Genomic DNA, 18,121 nt, shown 5'->3' with positions numbered 1-18,121 from the left:
CTGACAAATCTTATAGAATTTTTTGAAGATGTAACTAGTAGAGTGGATAGGGGAGAGCCAGTGGATGTGGTATATTTAGATTTTCAAAAGGCTTTTGACAAGGTCCCACACAGGAGATTAGTGTGCAAACTTAAAGCACACAGTATTGGGGGTATGGTGTTGATGTGGATAGAGAATTGGTTGGCAGACAGGAAGCAAAGAGTGGGAGTAAATGGGACCTTTTCAGGATGGCAGGCAGTGACTAGTGGGGTACCGTAAGGCTCAGTGCTGGGACCCCATTTGTTTACAATATATATTAATGATTTAGACGAGGGAATTAAATGTAGCATCTCCAAGTTTGAGAATGACACAAAGCTGGGTGGTGGTGTTAGCTGTGAGGAGGATGCTAAGAGGATGCAGGGTGACTTGGATAGGTTAGGTGAGTGGGCAAATTCATGGCAGATGCAATTTAATGTGGATAAATATGAGGTTATCCACTTTGGTTGCAAGAACAGGAAAACAGATTATTACCTGAATGGTGGCCGATTAGGAAAAGGGGAGGTGCAACGAGACCTGGGTGTCACTGTACACCAGTCATTGAAGGTGGGCATGCAGGTACAGCAGGCGGTGAAAAAGGCAAATGGTATGTTGGCATTCATAGCAAAAGGATTTGAGTACAGGAGCAGGGAGGTTCTACTGCAGCTGTACAAGGCCTTGGTGAGATCGCACCTAGAGTATTGTGTGCAGTTTTGGTCCCCTAATCTGAGGAAAGACATTCTTGCCATAGAGGGAGTACAAAGAAGGTTCACCAGATTGATTCCTGGGATGGCAGGACTTTCAGATGAAGAAAGGCTGGATCGACTAGGCTTATACTCACTGGAATTTAGAAGATTGAGGGGGGATCTTATTGAAACGTATAAAATTCTAAAGAGATTGTACAGGCAAGATGCAGGAAGATTGTTTCTGATGTTGGGGAAGTCCAGAACAAGGGGTCACAGTTTAAGGATAAAGGGGAAGCCTTTTAGGACTGAGATGAGGAAAAACTTCTTCACACAGAGAGTGGTGAATCTGTGGAATTCTCTGCCACAGGAAACAGTTGAGGCCGGTTCATTGGCTATATTTAAGAGGAAGTTAGATATGGCCCTTGTGGCTAAAGGGATCGGGGGGTATGGAAAGAAAGCAGGTACAGGGTTCTGAGTTGGATGATCAGCCATGATCATACTGAATGGCGGTGCAGGCTCAAAGGGCCGAAGGGCCTACTCCTGCACCTATTTTCTATGTTTCTATGTTTCTATTGGGCAGGAACTTGGAAGCATAAATTGGAACCAATGTTTTCAGGGAAACATACAGAAGAAATGTGGCAAATGTTCAGGGGATAATTGCGTGGGGTTCTGTGTAGATACATTCCAATGAGACGGAAAGGATGGTAGGGTACAGGACCTGTGGTGTACAAAGGCTGTTGTAAATCTGGTCAAGAAGAAAAGAAGAGCTTATGAAAGGTACAAAAAACTAGGTAATGATAGAGATCTAGAAGATTATAAGGCTAGCAGGAAGGTGAGACAGAAGGGGCCATGAGAAGGCCTTGACGGGCAGGATTAAGGAAAACCTCAAGGCATTCTACAAGTATGTGAAGAGCAAGAGGATAAGACGTGAAAGAATAGGACCTATGAAGTGTGATAGTGGAAAAGTGTGTATGAGACCGGAGGAGATGGTAGGGGTACTTAATGAATACTTTGCTTCAGTATTCACTATGGAAAAGGATCTTGGTGATTGTAGGGATGACTTACAGCAGACTGAAAAGCTTGAGCATGTAGCTGTTAAGAAAGAGGATGTGCTGGAGCTTTTGGAAAGCATCAAGTTGGATAAGTCTCTGGGACTGGATGGGATGTACTCCAGGTTACTGTGGGAAGCGAGGAAGGAGATTGCTGAGCCTTTAGTGAGTCTTACATCATCAATGAGGACAGGCGAGGTTCTGGAGAATTGGAGGTTTGAGGATGTTGTTCCCTTATTCAAGAAAAGGAGTAGAGATAGCCCAGGAAATCATAGACCAGTGAGTCTTACTTCAATGGTTGGTAAGTTGTTGAAGGAGATCCTGAGAAGCAGGACTTATGAACATTTGGGGAGGCATAATATGACTAGAAATAGTCAGCATGGTTTTGTCAAGGGCAGGTCATGGCTTGCAAACCTGATGGAATTTTTTGCGGACGTGACTAAAACACGTTGATGAAGGTAGAGACATAGATGTAGTGTATATGGATTCAAATGCAAGGCATTTGAAAAGGTACCCTATGCAAGGTTTATTGAGAAAGTAAGGAGGCATGGGATCCAATGGGACATTGCTTTGTGGATCCAGAATTGGCTTGCCTACAGAAGGTAAATGTATATTCTGCATGAAGGTCGTTGACCAATGGTGTGCCTCAGGGATGTGTTCTGGGACCCCTTCTCTTTGTGATTTTTATAAATGACTTGGATGACGAAGTGGAGGGATGGGTTAGTAAATTTGCTGATTACATAGGTTGGGGGTGTTGTGGATAGTGTGGAGGGTTGTCAGCGGTTACAGCGGGACATTAATAGGATGCAAAACTGGGCTCAGAAGTGGCAGATGGAGTTCAACACAGATAAGTGTGAGGTGGTTCATTTTCGTATCTCAAATATGATGGCAGAATATAGCATTAATGGTAGGACTCTTGACAGTGTGGAGGATCAGAGGGATCTTGGGGAGCATGCCTTATAAGAATAGGTTGAGTGAACTCGGCCTTTTCTCCTTGGAGCGACGGAAGAAGAGAGATGACCTGATAGAGGTGTACAAGATAATGAGAGGCATTGATCGTGTGGGTAGTCAGAGGCTTTTATCCAGGGCTGAAATGGCTGCCACAAGAGTACCCAGTTTAAGGTGCTGGGGAATAGGAACAGAGGAGATGTTAGGGGTAAGTTTTTTATGGAGAGTGGTGAGTGCATGGAATGGGCTGCCGGCAGTGGTGTTGAAGGCGGAAACGATAGGGTCTTTTAAGAGACTCCTACATGGATACATGGAGCTTAGAAAAATAGAGGTCTATGAGTAAGCCTAGGTACAGGTGCCCCCGCTTTACGAAAGTTCACTTTACGCCAGTTTGCTTTTATGAAAGACCTACATTAGTGCCTGTTTTCGCTAACCAAAAGAAATCCGAAGAGGATTTTTGCATTTATGAAAAAAGGCGCCTGCTTCAAACTTGTGTTTACCCTGAGAAAGACTACCATGACTGTGAAGCCTTGCATGGGCGGGTGTGTGTGCATGCGTGTACGTGCTGATTTTTTTCTACAGATTGGTTTTGTCTAAATCTTCCTGATTCTGGTAAGTGAAACTACACTGTACATACATTATTTCTACTTTATATAGACCGTGTATTTATCATATCATTCCTGCTTTTACTATATGTTAGTGTTATTTTAGGTTTTATGTGCTATTTGGTATGATATGGTAGGTTATTTTTTTGGGGTTGGGAACACTCAAAAAATTTTTGCATATAAATTAATGGTAATTGCTTCTTAGCTTTACACCATTTTGGCTTATGAAAGGTTTCATAGGAACGCTCTACTTTTGGATAGCGGGGGAGGCCTTAGTTCTGAGGTAAGGACATGTTTGGCACAGCATTGTGGGCCAAAGGGCCTGTATTGTGCTGTAGGTTTTCTATGTTTCTATGTTAGGATAGATAAAGGAGAATTGGTTCATTTTGTGTACAGTATTTGGATTTTCAGAAGTCCTTTATCAATGTGTCCCACAAGAAGCAAGAGCTGATGGTATTGCAGGAGAGCTGATTGGTGGTGTTCAACAGGGGACTGTTTTGGGTCCAATTCTTTTTACATTTTATGTCAATGATTTGGATGATTGAATTGATGGCTCTGATGCAAAGTTTGCAGATGATATGAAGGTAGGTGGAGGGACAGATTGTTTTGAGGAATTAGAGAGGCTACAGGAGGATTCAGACAGATTAGAAGAATGGGGAAAGAAATGGCAGATGGAATACAGTGTCAGGAACTGTACGGTCATGCATTTTCATCGAAGAAAAGAAAGGGTTGACTGCTTTCTAAATGGAGAGAAACTACAAAAAAAATCTGAAGCGCAAGGGGACCTGGGAGTCCTTGTACAGGATTCCCTGAAGGTTAATTTGCAGGTTGAGTCTGTGGTGAGGAAGTCAAATGGAATGTTAGCATTCATTTCAAAAGGACTAGAGTATTATATCAAGGATATAACGTTGACACTAGCAGTGTGTCTGATGTTGAGGGTGTGAGGGAAGAGATGTGGGTGCAGTTACTATTACAAGGAAGGAGGTGCTGAAAAAACTGTAAGACCTAAGGGCGCATAAGTCACCAGGACCAGATGAACTGCACCCTAGGGTTCTGAAAGAGGTAGCAGTGGAGACTGTGGAAGCATTAGTAAAGTTCTTTCTAAAATCATTGGACTCTGGCATGGTACCAAAGGACTGGAAAATTGCAAAATTCACTCCACTCTTTAAGAAAGGAGGAAGGCAGCAGGAAGGAAATTATAGACCAGTTAGCTTGACGTCAGTGGTTGGGAAGATGATGGAGTCAATTGTTAAGGATGAGGTGATGGAGTATTTTGTGACACAGGACAAGATAGGACAAAATCAGCATGGTTTCCTTCAGGGAAAATCCTGCCTGCCGAACATGTTGGAACTCTTTGAGGAGATTACAAGTAGGATAGATGAAAGGGATGCAGTGCATGTTGTAGATTTGGATTTTCAGAAGGCCTTTGACAGTGTGCCACACATGAGACTGCTTACCAAGTTAAGGGCCCATGGTATTACAGGAAAGTTACTAACATGGTCAGAGCATTGGCTGATTGGTAGGAGGCAGTGAGCGGGAATAAAAGGATTCTTTTCTGGTTGGCTGCCAATGACTTGTTCCTTGAGGGTCGATGTTGGGCCCACGCCTTTTACGCTGTACAGCAATTATTTAGATGATGGAATAGATGGCTTTGTTGCCAGTTTTGCAGATGATATGAAGATTGGTGAAGGGGCAGTTAGTGTTGAGGAAAAAGGATGCATAAGTTCTTAGACAGATTAGGAGAATGGGTAGAGAGTGGCAAATGAAATATAATGTTGGAGCATGCATAGTCATGCACTTTGCTCGAAGAAATAAATGTGCAGACTGTTTTCTAAATGGGGAGAAAATCCAAAAATCTGAGATTCAGACTGACTGGGGAGTCCTTGTGCAAAACAACCTGAAAGTTAAATTGCAGGTTGAGTTGGTGGTGAAGAAGGCAAATGCAATGTTCGCATTCATTTCAAGAGGTCTAGAATACAAGAGCAGGGATGTGATGTGGAGGCTTTATAAGGCACTAGTGAGGCCTCACCTTGACTATTGTGAATATTTTTGGGCTCCTCATCTAAAAGATGTGCTGGTATTGGAGATGGTCCAGAGGTGGTTCATAAGGACGATTCTGGTAATGAAAGAGTAGGAATACAAGGAAAATCTGATAGCTCTGGGTCTGTACTCACTGGTATTCAGAAGGATGAGGGGAGATCTCATTGAAAACTTGAAATGTTTAAAGGCCGAGACAGAGTAGATGTGGAAAGGATGTTTCCCATGGTGGTGGAGTCTAGGACAAAGGGGCTCAGCCTCTGGAAGCAGACTCGATGAGCCAAATGGCCTAATTCTGCTCCTATGTCTTCTAGTCTTATGGACTTTATAAAGCACTGGTGAGGCCTCACTTGGAGTATCGTGAGCAGGTTTGGGTCCCTTATCTTAGAAAGGATGTGCTAGAACTGGAGAGTGTTCAAAGAAGGTTGATGAAAATGATTCCAGGATTCTACAGCTTGTCATATGAAGAGCGTATGATGGCTCTGGGCCTGTATTCACTGGAATTCAGAAGAATGAGGGGTGAGCTCATTGAAACCTATTGAAAAGTGAAAGACCTTGATAGAGAGGATGTAGAGAGGATGTTTCCTATGGTGGGAAAGTCTGAGACCAGAGGAAGCAGCCTCGGAATAGAGGGATGCCACTTTAAAACAGAGATGAGGAATTTCTTTAGCCAGAGTGGTGAATCTGTGGAATTCTTTGCCACAGGCAGCTGTGGAGCCCAAGTCTTTATGTATATTTAAGGCAGAGGTGGATTGATTCTTGATTGGGCAGGGCATGAAGGGATACGGGACTGGAGCTGAGAGGAAAATTGGATTAGCCATGATGAAATAGACGCCATGGGCCAAATTGGCTAATTCTGCTCCTGTATTTTAGGGACTTTTTATGATCTAAATATGATCAGTCTTTATCGTGTGTCATCGATTAACAAATACGAATGATTGCTCCTGTGGCTGTCGACCTGTGGATTCACAAAGTGTGCACTTGTGAATTATGACTTCACTGCCTACAAGAGAATGGTCTGCTGTAATGATTTGGGTGAAATGGCTCAATTCTGTTTTTATGGTCTTATGATGTGTAAAATAGATGATGATTTCAAGAAAAAGTGAATAATGTTCAATAGTTTCCCTTCTACTAAGTTTCAGATTATGAAATCAGGAAGACAGAGGAATCCATTCTGCCCATTGAGTTCCTGTTGGCCTGTTCCATCTCATGAACAGGTGCACAGTATTGGTACCTTTAAATCGTCATTTCATTTTGTTAAATAAAAACACACAACAGATGAGATACAAATTTGAATGAAGTCATTTTATTTTGACTGTGACTTCCATCTGAAGGGCATGCAGTGGGCCACAGCTGCTGATTTAACACAATTTTCAGTCATAATGTTTATCTTCTATTGCTATTGGAGGCTGAACATGCAGCTGGGTGAAGCAGCAGAAAATGGTTTACAATACAAAACTCACCAAGTTACACAGAACACACAGAAAGCTCTGAACGACTAGTAGGCTCTGCCTACAACACCTCTGTGGGACATAGTGATTAAAAACGTGCTGGATGGCAGGTGACAGATAAAGCATTTGAAAATCTATCAGACATTTCAATTCAGGTCACACCAAAGGTTTGAGCAACAGTATAACCTTAACCCTTACTTGTAAATTTATCATGTTCTGTGTAGATAACGATGAAACCCTGAACAAGGAACGGCAACACATTATTGGAAGACTCTACAAATAACTTGGACAAATTCAGACAGTAGTACTGTTAATAGATATATTGCAGTCACATAGTCAGAGGCTTGGCAGTCTTTAATTTCATTTAAATTCTTTGATATTTGTTGTTTCAAACACTTGAGGCAACTTATTATTCTCTTTATTTTCTAATCTGTTTAAAGAAAATTACTGCAGAGGTAATTAAAATGATGTAAAACAAGAGGGTCATTAATAACGTTCAGTTGTTTCATCTGGGAGATATATACAGTGTATTTCACAATTAACTTCACGATCTTGCACTAAACTTGACCAAGTGCCAACCAGTGCCAGCACAGGGGAGAGATTTGGGGAATTCCCATCCACAGTTGTCCTTTGGGTCGGATCCAAAGGGATTAAGTGGGATGTGAACCTGTAGGAATTGGAATGTGGAATCCCAATCCCAGTGGGTATCTGGCACTCTGCAATGTGACAAGGTAGAACATTATTGCTTTGGTTTCTGCCTCAGTCACACAATAATCACTTTGCACAATGTGTGAACATTTACAGTTTGGGATTTTCTCCATCAGTTAGCAGCACACCTGTCTGTTGGGACAATTTCTTTTAAGACTGCCAAGCCTTCATTATGGCTTTCTGTGTTGAAATATGTGGAGTTTATCAATCATTGTCAAATGAAATTTGATGTTGATTCTCTTCATTGTGAGCTTTTGGAAAGGCCGTGAGGAATTAGGCTCCTGAACTCACTTGGCTGTCTAATGAGATGGTCAAATCCCAAAACCAATACCTGAGAAAAACATTTCCTTTTCACAGCGATCAGTGTCAACAAAGCAAAACAAGAACTTTTGCTTAGACACAACTAGGGAGATCATCCATCTTTGGTTTAATTGAAATTAAATCACAACATGTACAGTCAACAAAACATATTTTAGCTCTTTTATTTTAATAAATAATTTTCACTGGTTCCCCAGGGAGGGGGGAGGGGATGAAGGGTGAGTGTCGGGATTGGTGATGATGGGAAGAGTGAGGGGAACCTGGGCCCTAGTGAGAGGAAGAGGGAACACAGAGTGAGGGGAGGGAGGAGATGGTGGGTGTCCACCAGCATTGTCTTGAACAGTAATAATACTGCTGATGTTCCATCCTTCCAAATGACCTTGGTGCTGGCAATGACTTCAAGGTACCAGGCATCAGAGGTCCCGGACACTCTCAGTCGGCTCTGTGGAGCAGACCATGGTCCCTGCCCAAAACCAGCTCCTGAAACAGACCCTCCATTCCACACTATCAGGAGTACATTCCAGACTGACAGAGAAAAATGTCCAAGGGTGTGCTCAAAGTGTCCATGAAAACTGAAATGTTCCTGTGAACTCCTGGAATCTCCAGGCCTTCAGTGCACAGAATGGAGAAGAGGCTCTCAGGTGGGAGGTGTGAAGTTGGAATCCAGGCACTGGGAGAGGAGATTGGACTCCTGTGGTTTAACTCTGATACTGGTCTGTCCTTCTACCTTTCCTTCCTCCCCTCTCATCAACAGTTCCTGGGAAAAGCACCGTATTCAGGCCCCACAGAATGTTTGCAAAAACCAACTTGGGTAATAAAATGAACAGTAATAATAATATTGCATCAGCTGGTATGTCTGAGGAAACTACAGTACCCAGGGTATAGTGGCTTCACCTTCGGAGAAAGATCATCAAATTTTCAAATGACAAGAATTCCCCACACAACCTGGAAATTCACAGTGATGAATTAAATGGGAAATTCCCATTTCCAGCAATATGATCTATTCTTCATCTCAATTTTAAATGGCTTAATTTTGTATATATTATCTATTTACAATTCTGACAAATATGGCAAACACCAGATCCTTATCTGAGACGAACAAACGGCGTTGTGTAAAAAAATAACAAGCTGAAGTCAGTAGGTATGGTGGCAACCTTCTGTTTGCTGCCCGAACTTATTGCCTTATGTTGGATGCTGATTGTGTGAGTGTGAGGGTGACTCGGATAGATAGTTTCTCAGCCTCACCCTCTGCACAGAAAGGAAATGTTGCAGCCTGAGTTCTGTGATGGGAGAGGGTCTCACCTGGGCAAACAACTAGCAGTTCTGTCCCTTTGATGTCCAAAAGCATTGGCTTTCTGCAAATGTTGCCAGTTCTGACCTTTAGGAGCATTGTGACATTTGAAAAAGACATTGAGGTACCATGGTTCAATTGCTGGAGTCACAGATTCTATTTGACATTATCAAGCACCCTAAATTCTGTCTGACCAGATTAACAGGTGGATCTCAAGCTGAAAGGATGAGCAACTGTCTGCAGTGTTAATCAGATTCTCCATTAGTGAATCCATCCCATGCCATTTGCCAGGGACTTGATACCCACACACCAGGGCAGTGTGAGTGATAGTCCCCAGGTCTTAGCTGTGGTATCAGAATACTAATAGTGCACAGCAATGGATGACACTCACTCACACTTGCATCCACCAAGTCGGTGTCCTCTAGTCCATGTACAACGTTAAATTAACTTTAACTCATAACTGACCAGGAATGACAATAAGCTGATTCTAAAACAACAGTTCTGATGAATAGTTATTTCACAAAATACTAAAACTTGGAACAGAAACTTTTCAATGCAAGGAACCAAATGCTCAGTGCATCCTTAGCCCATTCTCTTGTCTTTTGGAGACCTGCTCAAAGTGACATCAACATCACAGGGTACAGAACTAGACATAGACGTGTAAAACTACAGACCTTTCTATCGTTGCCATAATTTAATCAGAAAGCAAGCTCTGGTGTGTAGGAACACTGCCAAACATTGGCATCAGCAGATGAGGTAATGAAGGGGTTGGATTTTGTTTTGGAGCGTTGTAGGTATGACCTAGTGCTGTGACCTGATGCTTTATTTAACTGACATGATGAACAAACATTGTATGAAAGCTAACTGGAGCCTTGCAATGTCTAGCCGATCGCATTGGTAAAAAGATATGTTTCTTCATTTCACTATTAAATGTCTAGATTTTATTTGACTATAAACATGGCTTATTGTGTTAGGATCTTCATGACTGGTACACAGATTTGTGGTGGATGTTCCATGCCACAAGACAGGATGCAATGGGCTGTCAGACCACACTGAGTGAGGATGACAACTACAGGGTCCCATTTTACATTGAGAATGTTTTACACTTAACAACAAAACCAGGGGTTATTCTGCAGAGAGCTGAAATCATTACTTCTTGAGCATGTCCTGCAGAGGTCCAGGGAGATATTTTAAGACAGTGTCCAGAATACTCTCCTCCTCCTCTTCCTCATCTCCACAACCAGCGGGGATGGCCTTCTTGGGCCTGGTCAGGCTGCCCTCGGCCTGAGCTTCCATCGCTGCCATCGCTTCTGCCTCCTTTTCCTCTTTCTTCTTTATTCCGTACTGTGGGGACAGAGAGAAGGTTCAACGTCACATCGCTGGCATTGACTACATTATCATTAATCAGCTCAGCTATACCTGGGACTATGAGTGACTGGAGTCTCACTCCTCAGCTCCGATCATGGCCTGTTTATGGCAGGGCCCCAAGTCTTCCAGGCCACAGTCAAGGAGAGAAGAAATATTTTCCTCCCTCACTTGCGCTAGAGCTCCACATACCTTAGGGTTGACAGAGAAAATATGTTCTTTCTGTAAGTACCCCTTGAATCAGTGTTGGGACATTCACTGATAGAACATGGAACATTACGGCATAGTGCTATCCCTTTTTCCTATCTTCTTAACCTACTCTAACATCAATCTAACTTCCCTCCTACATAACCCTCCATTTTTCCATCATCCCTCTATCCCATCCCCAGCCTATTTCCCTAAGCAGGGTTAAGGAACCTTGGTTTTCGAGAGATATTGAGGCCCTGGTTAAAAAGAGGGAGGTACACAAAAGAAGGTAGGAACAAACTACGTACTTGAGGAATATAAGAAATTGAAGTGAAAGGAAGGAGAATCCTAAGGGATTCTACAGATACGTTAAAAGCAAAAGGATAGCAAGGGACAAAATTGGTCCTCTTGAAGATCAGACTGGTCCCCTATGCATGGAGCCAGAAGAGTTGGGGAAGATCTTACGTACATTTTTGTATTCACTCCAGAGATGGTCTATAGAAGTAAGGCAAAGTGGCATCTACTTCATGAACTCTATAAAGGAGGTGTTCGCTGGCTTGGGGCATGTTAGGGGGGATAATTCCCTGGGCCAAACGAAGTGTTCCCTCAGACCCTATGGGAGTTGAATGCAGATATGGCAGGGGCCTGAGCAGAGTTATTTAAAATGTTTTTAGCTTAGGGTGAGGTAAATGGGATTCAACATTGGCTTCACGGAAAAAGCCAGAGAGAGGAAGTAGATGGTTGACTCTCTGGCCAGTGGAGTGCTGCAGGGATCGGGACTGGGTCTTCTGTTGTTCAGTTAACAGCATCAGCAAATTTGTGGATGACAACAGGATTGATGGTATAATGGAGAGCAAGGAAGGCTTTTAAAGCTTGCAGTGGAATAGATAGATACTTAATTGATCCCTAAGGATATTACAGTGTCACAGTAGCATTACAAATACACAGATATACAAATATTAGAAGAGATGTAAGAAAATATAAAAAATAAGTTACCTCAAACAGTCTAACAGGAGGAGGTCATCACTTCCCCGCCTGTAGGATAATTCATTATGGAGCCTAATGGCCGAAGGTAAGAATGACTTCATATTGCACCCTTTGGAGCAGGGCAGTTGTCTTAATCTATCACTAAAAGTGCTCTTCTGTTCAGCCAAGGTGGCATGCAGAGGGTGAGAAACATTGTCCACAATTGCCAGGATTTTCTGTAGGGTCCTTTGTGCTACCACAGCCTCCAGTGTGTCCAGTTTGACTCCTATAACAGAGCCAGCCTTTCTGATCAGTTTATTGAGCCTGTTGGCATCACCTGTGTTGATGCCATTAGAATATAAAAAACATACAGCACAATACAGGCCCTTCAGCCCATAAAGCTGTGCCGAACATCTCCCTACCTTAGAACTACTGAGGCTTTACCCATAGCCCTCTATTTTTCTAAGCTCCATGTAGCCATCCAGAAGGCTCTTAAAAGACCCTATCATTGCCCCAGCACACCACAGCATAAAAGGTTGTACTGATGACAACAGGTGAAGGAGAGGCCTGCATAATCCAAAGAATCCCAGTCTCCTCAGGAAGTTGAGGCAACTCTGGCCCTTCTCATACACAGCCTCAATATTGGTCATCCCAGTGCATTCCCTAGTTTGTGAAGGTCCTCACCACATCCAAGTCCTCATCATCAATAGTAACAGGGAGCAGGGCAGGCTTCATCTTCCAAAGTCCATCACCATCTCCTTTGGATCTGGACCAGCTGAGAAAATGGGCTGAAAAATGGCAGATGGAATTTAATGTGGACAAGTGTGAGTTGTTGCACTTCGGGAGGACTGGCCAGGAAAGAACTTACTCAGTGACCGTGCAGTAGAACAAAGGGATCTGGGAATACAGGTCAGCAACTCCCTGAAAGTGCTGTCACATGTAGATCAGGTCATAAAGAGAGCTTTGCCACGTTAGTCTTCATAAATCAATGTCATGAGGACAAGTATGGTCATGCACTTTGATTGAAGGAATCAAGACCATAATGACCATAGGACCATAAGACATAGGAGCAGTATTAGGCCATCTGGCCCATCGAGTCTGCTCTGCCATTCAATCATAGCTGATCCTTATTTTTATCTCCTCCTCAACCCCAGTTCCTGTCCTTCTCCCTGTAACCTTTGATGCCATGTCCAATTGAGAACCTATCAATCTCTGCCTTAAATACACCCAGTGACTTGGCCTCCACAGCAGCATGTGGCAACAAATTCCACAAATTTACCACCTTTGGCTAAAGAAATTTCTCTGCACCTGTTTTGAAAGGGCACCCCTCTATCCTGAGGCTGTGCCCACTGGTCCTAGAGTCTCCCACCTTGGAAAATGTCCTTTCCACATCTTCTCTGTCGAGGCCTTTCAACATTCGAAAGGTTTCAATGAGATCCCCTCTCAACCTCCTGAATTCCAGCAAGTACAAACCCAGAGCCATCAAAAGTTCCTCATATGATAACCCTTTCATTCCTGGAATCATCCTTGTGAACCTCCTCTGAACCATCTCCAACGCCAGCACATCTTTTCTAAGATGAGGGTTCAAAACTGTTCACAATACTCAAGGTGAGGCCCCACTAGTGCCTTATAAATCCTCAGCATCACATCCCTGCTCTGGTACTCTAGACCTCTTGAAATGAATGCTAACAAGGCATTTGCCTTCCTCACCACCGACTTAACCTGAAATTTAACCTTTAGGGTGTTCTTATCAAGGACTCCCAAGCCCCCACGAGTGAATCTGCAGATGCTGGAAATAAATAAAAAACACAAAATGCTGGCAGAATTCAGCAGGCCAGACAGCATCTATGGGAGGAGGTAATAACGACGTTTCGGGCCGAAACCCTTCATCAGGAGTGAAGTAACATGGGATGGTCGAGGGAGAATAAGAAGTGGGGGGAGGGATGAAGTAGAGAGCTGGGAAGTGATAGGCTGGAGGGAAATGGGCTAGGGGGAAGATGAAGAATTATGGGAAATAAAAGAGAAAGAAAGGTAGGGCTGGGGGGAGAGATTATAGTGAGGGGGGAAAGAGAGAGAAAGAGAACCAGACTAAAATAATAGATAGGGATGGGGGTAAGGATGTGGGGCAGGGATATCAACGGAGGTCAGTGAGTTGGATGTTCGTGCCGGCAGGAAGGAGGCTACCTAGACGGGAGATAAGGTATTGCTCCATCGACCTGCGTGTGGCCTCATTTTGACGGTAGAGGAGGCCATGGACAGACATGTCGGAGTGGGAGTGGTCTGTGGAATTGAAGTGTGTGGCCACAGGGAGATCCCACCTCTGCTGGAGGACTGAGCGCCGGTGTTCAGTGAAACGGTCTCCCAGTCTGCGGCGGGTTTCCCCAATGTATAAATGGCCACGTTGGGAGCACCGGATACAGTATATTACCCCAGTTGACTCGCAGGTGAAGTGGTGCCTCACCTGAAAGGACCGTCTGGGGCCTGGGATGGTGGTGAGGGAAGATGTGTGGGGGCAGGTGTAGCACTTCTTCTGTGTGCAGGGATGAGTGCCCGGAGGGAGGTCCGTGGGGAGGGATGGGGGGGATGAAGTAACTTCCGCCACCTCCTACGTGATCCCACCACCAATCACATCTTCTCCTCCCCCCACTCTCAGCTTTCCGCAGGAATCGCTCCCTACGTGACTCCCTTGTCCATTCATCCCCCCCATCCCTCCCCACCGACCTCCCTCTGGGCACTCATCCCTGCAAACGGAAAAAGTGCTACACCTGCGCCCACACTTCTTCCCTCACCACTATCCCAGGCCCCAGACAGTCCTTTCAGGTGAGGCACCACTTCACCTGCGAGTCAACTGGGGTGATATACTGTATCCGGTGCTCCCGATGTGACCATTTATACATTGGAGAGACCCGCCGCAGACTGGGAGACTGTTTCGCCGAACACCGGCGCTCAGTCCTCCAGCAGTGACGGGATCTCCCTGTGGCCACACACTTCAATTCCACAGACCACTCCCACTCCGACATGTCTATCCATGGCCTCCTCTACCATCAAGATGAGGCCACACGCAGGTCGATGGAGCAATACCTTATCTCCCGCCTAGGTAGCCTCCTTCCTGCTGGCATGAACATCCAACTCACTGACCTCCGTTGATATTCCTGCCCCACATCCTTACCCCCATCCCTATCTATTATTTCAGTCTGGTTCTCTTTCTCTTTTTCCCCCCTCACTATTATCTCCCCCCACCCTACCTTTCTTTCTCTTTTATTTCCCATAATTCTCCACCTTCCCCCTAGCCCATTTCCCTCCAGCCTATCACTTCCTAGCTCTCTACTTTATCCCTCCTCCCACTTCTTATCCCCCCTCAACCATCCCATGTTACTTCACTCCTGATGAAGGGTTTCGGCCCGAAACGTCGTTATTACCTCCTCCCATAGATGCTGTCTGGCCTGCTGAGTTCTGCCAGCATTTTCTGTTTTTTATTGAGTCCCAAGCCCCTTTGCTTTTCAGATTTTTGGATTTTCTCCCTGTTTAGAAAATAGTCTGCACATTTATTTCTATTACTACAGTGCATGACCAAGCATTTTCCAACATTATATTTAATTTGTCAATCTTGTCCATTCTCCTAATCTATCTGAGCCCTTCAGCATCCTACCTGTTTCCTCAACACTATCTACCCCTCCACCAATCTTTGTATCATCTGCAAACTTGGCAACAATGCCATCTATTCTATCATCTAAATCATTTATATACAGCATAAAAAGAAGTGGTCCCAACACCAACCCCTGCGGAACACCACTAGTCACTGGCAGCCAACCAGAAAAGGATCCTTTTATTCCCACTCGCTGCCTCCTACCAATCAGCCAATGCTCTGACCATGTTAGTAACTTTCCTGTAATACCATGGGCTCCTAACTTGGTAAGCAGCCTCATGTGTGGCACATTGTCAAAGGCCTTTTATTAAGTGTGTAGTAGAGAAAGGTGAGGCAGAACAAGTGATAAGGACATATGTACAGAGGGATGGTCTGACGGAACATGGAGTTAAATGTGCAGAAAGAATAAGTAAATTTAGGAAGGACAACAAAATTCTAGGGACATATAGCCCGATGGGAGTTCGGGGAGCTGGGTTAAGCACAATAGGCAGAGATTCAAACAGAGAGAGGAGAAATGGGCTAACAATTCTATATCTGAATGCACGAAGTGTCAGAAATAAGGCGGATGAGCTTGAAGCTCAGGAACGAATGGTTAACTATGATGTTGTTGGGATAACGGAGACATGGCTGCAGGGAGATCAGACCTGGGAAATGAATGTACAAGGGTATACGTGCTATCGTGGGGACAGAAATGTGGGCAGAGGGGGTGGGGTGGCCCTGTTGGTGAGGAATGAGATTCAGTCCTTTGCAAGGAGGGACATAGAATCAGGAGAAGTAGAGTCTGTGTGGATAGAATTGAGGAACAGTAAGGGCAAAAGGACCCTAATGGGTGTTGTCTATAGGCCACCAAACAGTAGCATGGATATTGGGTGCAAGTTGAATAGGGAGTTAACACTGGCATGTGGCAAAGGTAATGTCGCAGTAGTTATGGGGGATTTCAACATGCAGGTGAACTGGGAGAATCAGGTTGGTGCTGGACCCTAGGATAGGGAGTTTGTAGAGTGCCTACGGGATGCATTCTTGGAACAGCTTGTACGAGAGCCGACCAGGGACAAGGCTATTCTGGATTTAGTGTTATGTAATGAACAGGATTTGATGTGATCTTGAAGTAAAGGAGCTATTAGGAAGTAGTGATCATAATATGATGTTTTTATCTGTAATTTGAGAAGGATAAGGGCAGCTCGGAGGTGTCAGTGTTGCAGTTGAACAAAGGGGACTATGGAACCATGAGGGAGGAGCTGGCCAAAGTTAACTGGACGGATAGCCTAGCAGAAAAGACAGTGGAACAGCAATGGCAGGTGTTCTTGGGAATAATGCACAAAGTGCAAAATCAGTTCATCCCCTGGAGAAAGAAGGATTCAAAGAGGGGAAAGGGGCCACAGCGGTTGACAAAGGAAGTCAGAGATTGCATAGCATTAAAAAAAAGGAAGTATGACAGAGCTAAGGTGAGTGGGAGGACAGATGATTAGGAAATTTTTAAGGAACAACAGAACTTAACTAAAAAGGCAATACGGGGAGAAAAAATGAGGTACGAACGCAAGCAAGCCAAGAAAATAAAGGAGGATAGCAAAAGCTTTTTTAGGTATGTGAAGAGAAAGAAGATAGTAAAGAACAATGTTGGGCCCTTAAAGAATGAATTGGGGAAATTGTTATGGGAAACAAAGAAACGGCAGAAGAATTTAATAAGTACATTAGATCTGTCTTCACTAGGGAAGACACAAGCAATCTCCCAGATGTATGGATGGGCCAAGGACATAGGGTAACAGAGGAAATGAAACAGATTGACATTAGGAAGGAAACGGTGATGAGTAAACTGATGGGACTGAAGGCTGACAAATCCCCAGGTCCAGATGGTCTGCATTCTAGGGCACTAAAGGAGGTGGCTCTGGAAATTGCGGATGCATTGGTAATCATTTTCCAATGTTCCTTAGATTCAGGATCAGTTCCTGAGGATTGGAGAATGGCTAATGTATCCCACTTTTTAAGAAAGGAGGGAGGGAGAAAACAGAGAACTATCGACCTGACAGCCTGACATTGGTGGTGGGGAAGATGCTAGAGTCCATTATTAAAGATGAAATAGTGGCATATCTAGATAGCAATGATAGGATTGGGCCGAGCCAACATGGATTTACCAAGGATAAATCATTCTTGACTAATCTATTGGAGTTTTTTGAGGATGTAACCAGGAAGTTAGACAAGGGAGATCCAGTGGATGTAGTGTACCTCGATTTTCAGAAGGCATTTGATAAGGTCCCACACAGGAGATTGGTGGGTAAAATTAAAGCTCATGGCATTGGGGGGAAGACATTGACATGGATAGAAAATTGGTTGGCAGATAGAAAGCAAAGGGTAGCGGTGAATGGGTGTTTCTCAGAATGGCAGGTGGTGACTAGTGGGGTGCCACAGGGCTCGGTATTGGGACCACAGCTGTTTACGATTTACACCAACGATTTAGATGAAGGCATTGAGAATAATATCAGCAAGTTTGCTGATGATACTAAGCTGGGTGGCAGTGTGACATGTGATGAGGATGTTAGGAGAATTCAGGGTGACTTGGATAGGCTGGGTGAGTGGGCAGATATTTGGCAGATGATGTTTAATGTGAATAAGTGTGAGGTTATCCACTTTGGGAGTAAGAACAGGAAGGCAGATTATTATCTGAACGGTGTAAAGTTAGGTAAGGGAGAAATACAAAGAGATCTAGGAGTCCTTGTTCATCAGTCACTGAAGGTGAATGAGCAAGTGCAGCAGGCAGTGAAGAAGGCTAATGGAATGTTGGCCTTTATTACAAAGGGAATTGAGTACAAGAGCAAGGAAATCCTGCTGCATTTGTACAGGGCCCTGGTGAGA

At 44.1% G+C, this 18,121-nt stretch overlaps 1 protein-coding gene across 2 annotated transcripts in view; it reads right to left on the bottom strand.

Moving 5' to 3' along the window:
* Positions 1-6,639: 6,639 nt before the first annotated feature.
* LOC132405058 (complexin-1) overlaps positions 6,640-18,121 on the bottom strand; it is a 166,454-nt gene continuing 154,972 nt past the window's right edge. For both annotated transcript variants that reach the window (XM_059989787.1, XM_059989786.1), the window contains one exon: positions 6,640-10,452. In XM_059989787.1, coding sequence (XP_059845770.1) covers positions 10,258-10,452 — 195 coding nt within the window. In that variant the 3' untranslated portion in view covers positions 6,640-10,257. The remainder of the gene's footprint in view (positions 10,453-18,121) is intronic.

Source organism: Hypanus sabinus, chromosome 14 (assembly GCF_030144855.1).
Source record: "Hypanus sabinus isolate sHypSab1 chromosome 14, sHypSab1.hap1, whole genome shotgun sequence".
In the NCBI taxonomy this organism is placed as follows: domain Eukaryota; kingdom Metazoa; phylum Chordata; class Chondrichthyes; order Myliobatiformes; family Dasyatidae; genus Hypanus; species Hypanus sabinus.
Note: the sequence above shows the minus strand (reverse complement) of the source record. Positions and strands in the feature narration are given on the sequence as shown.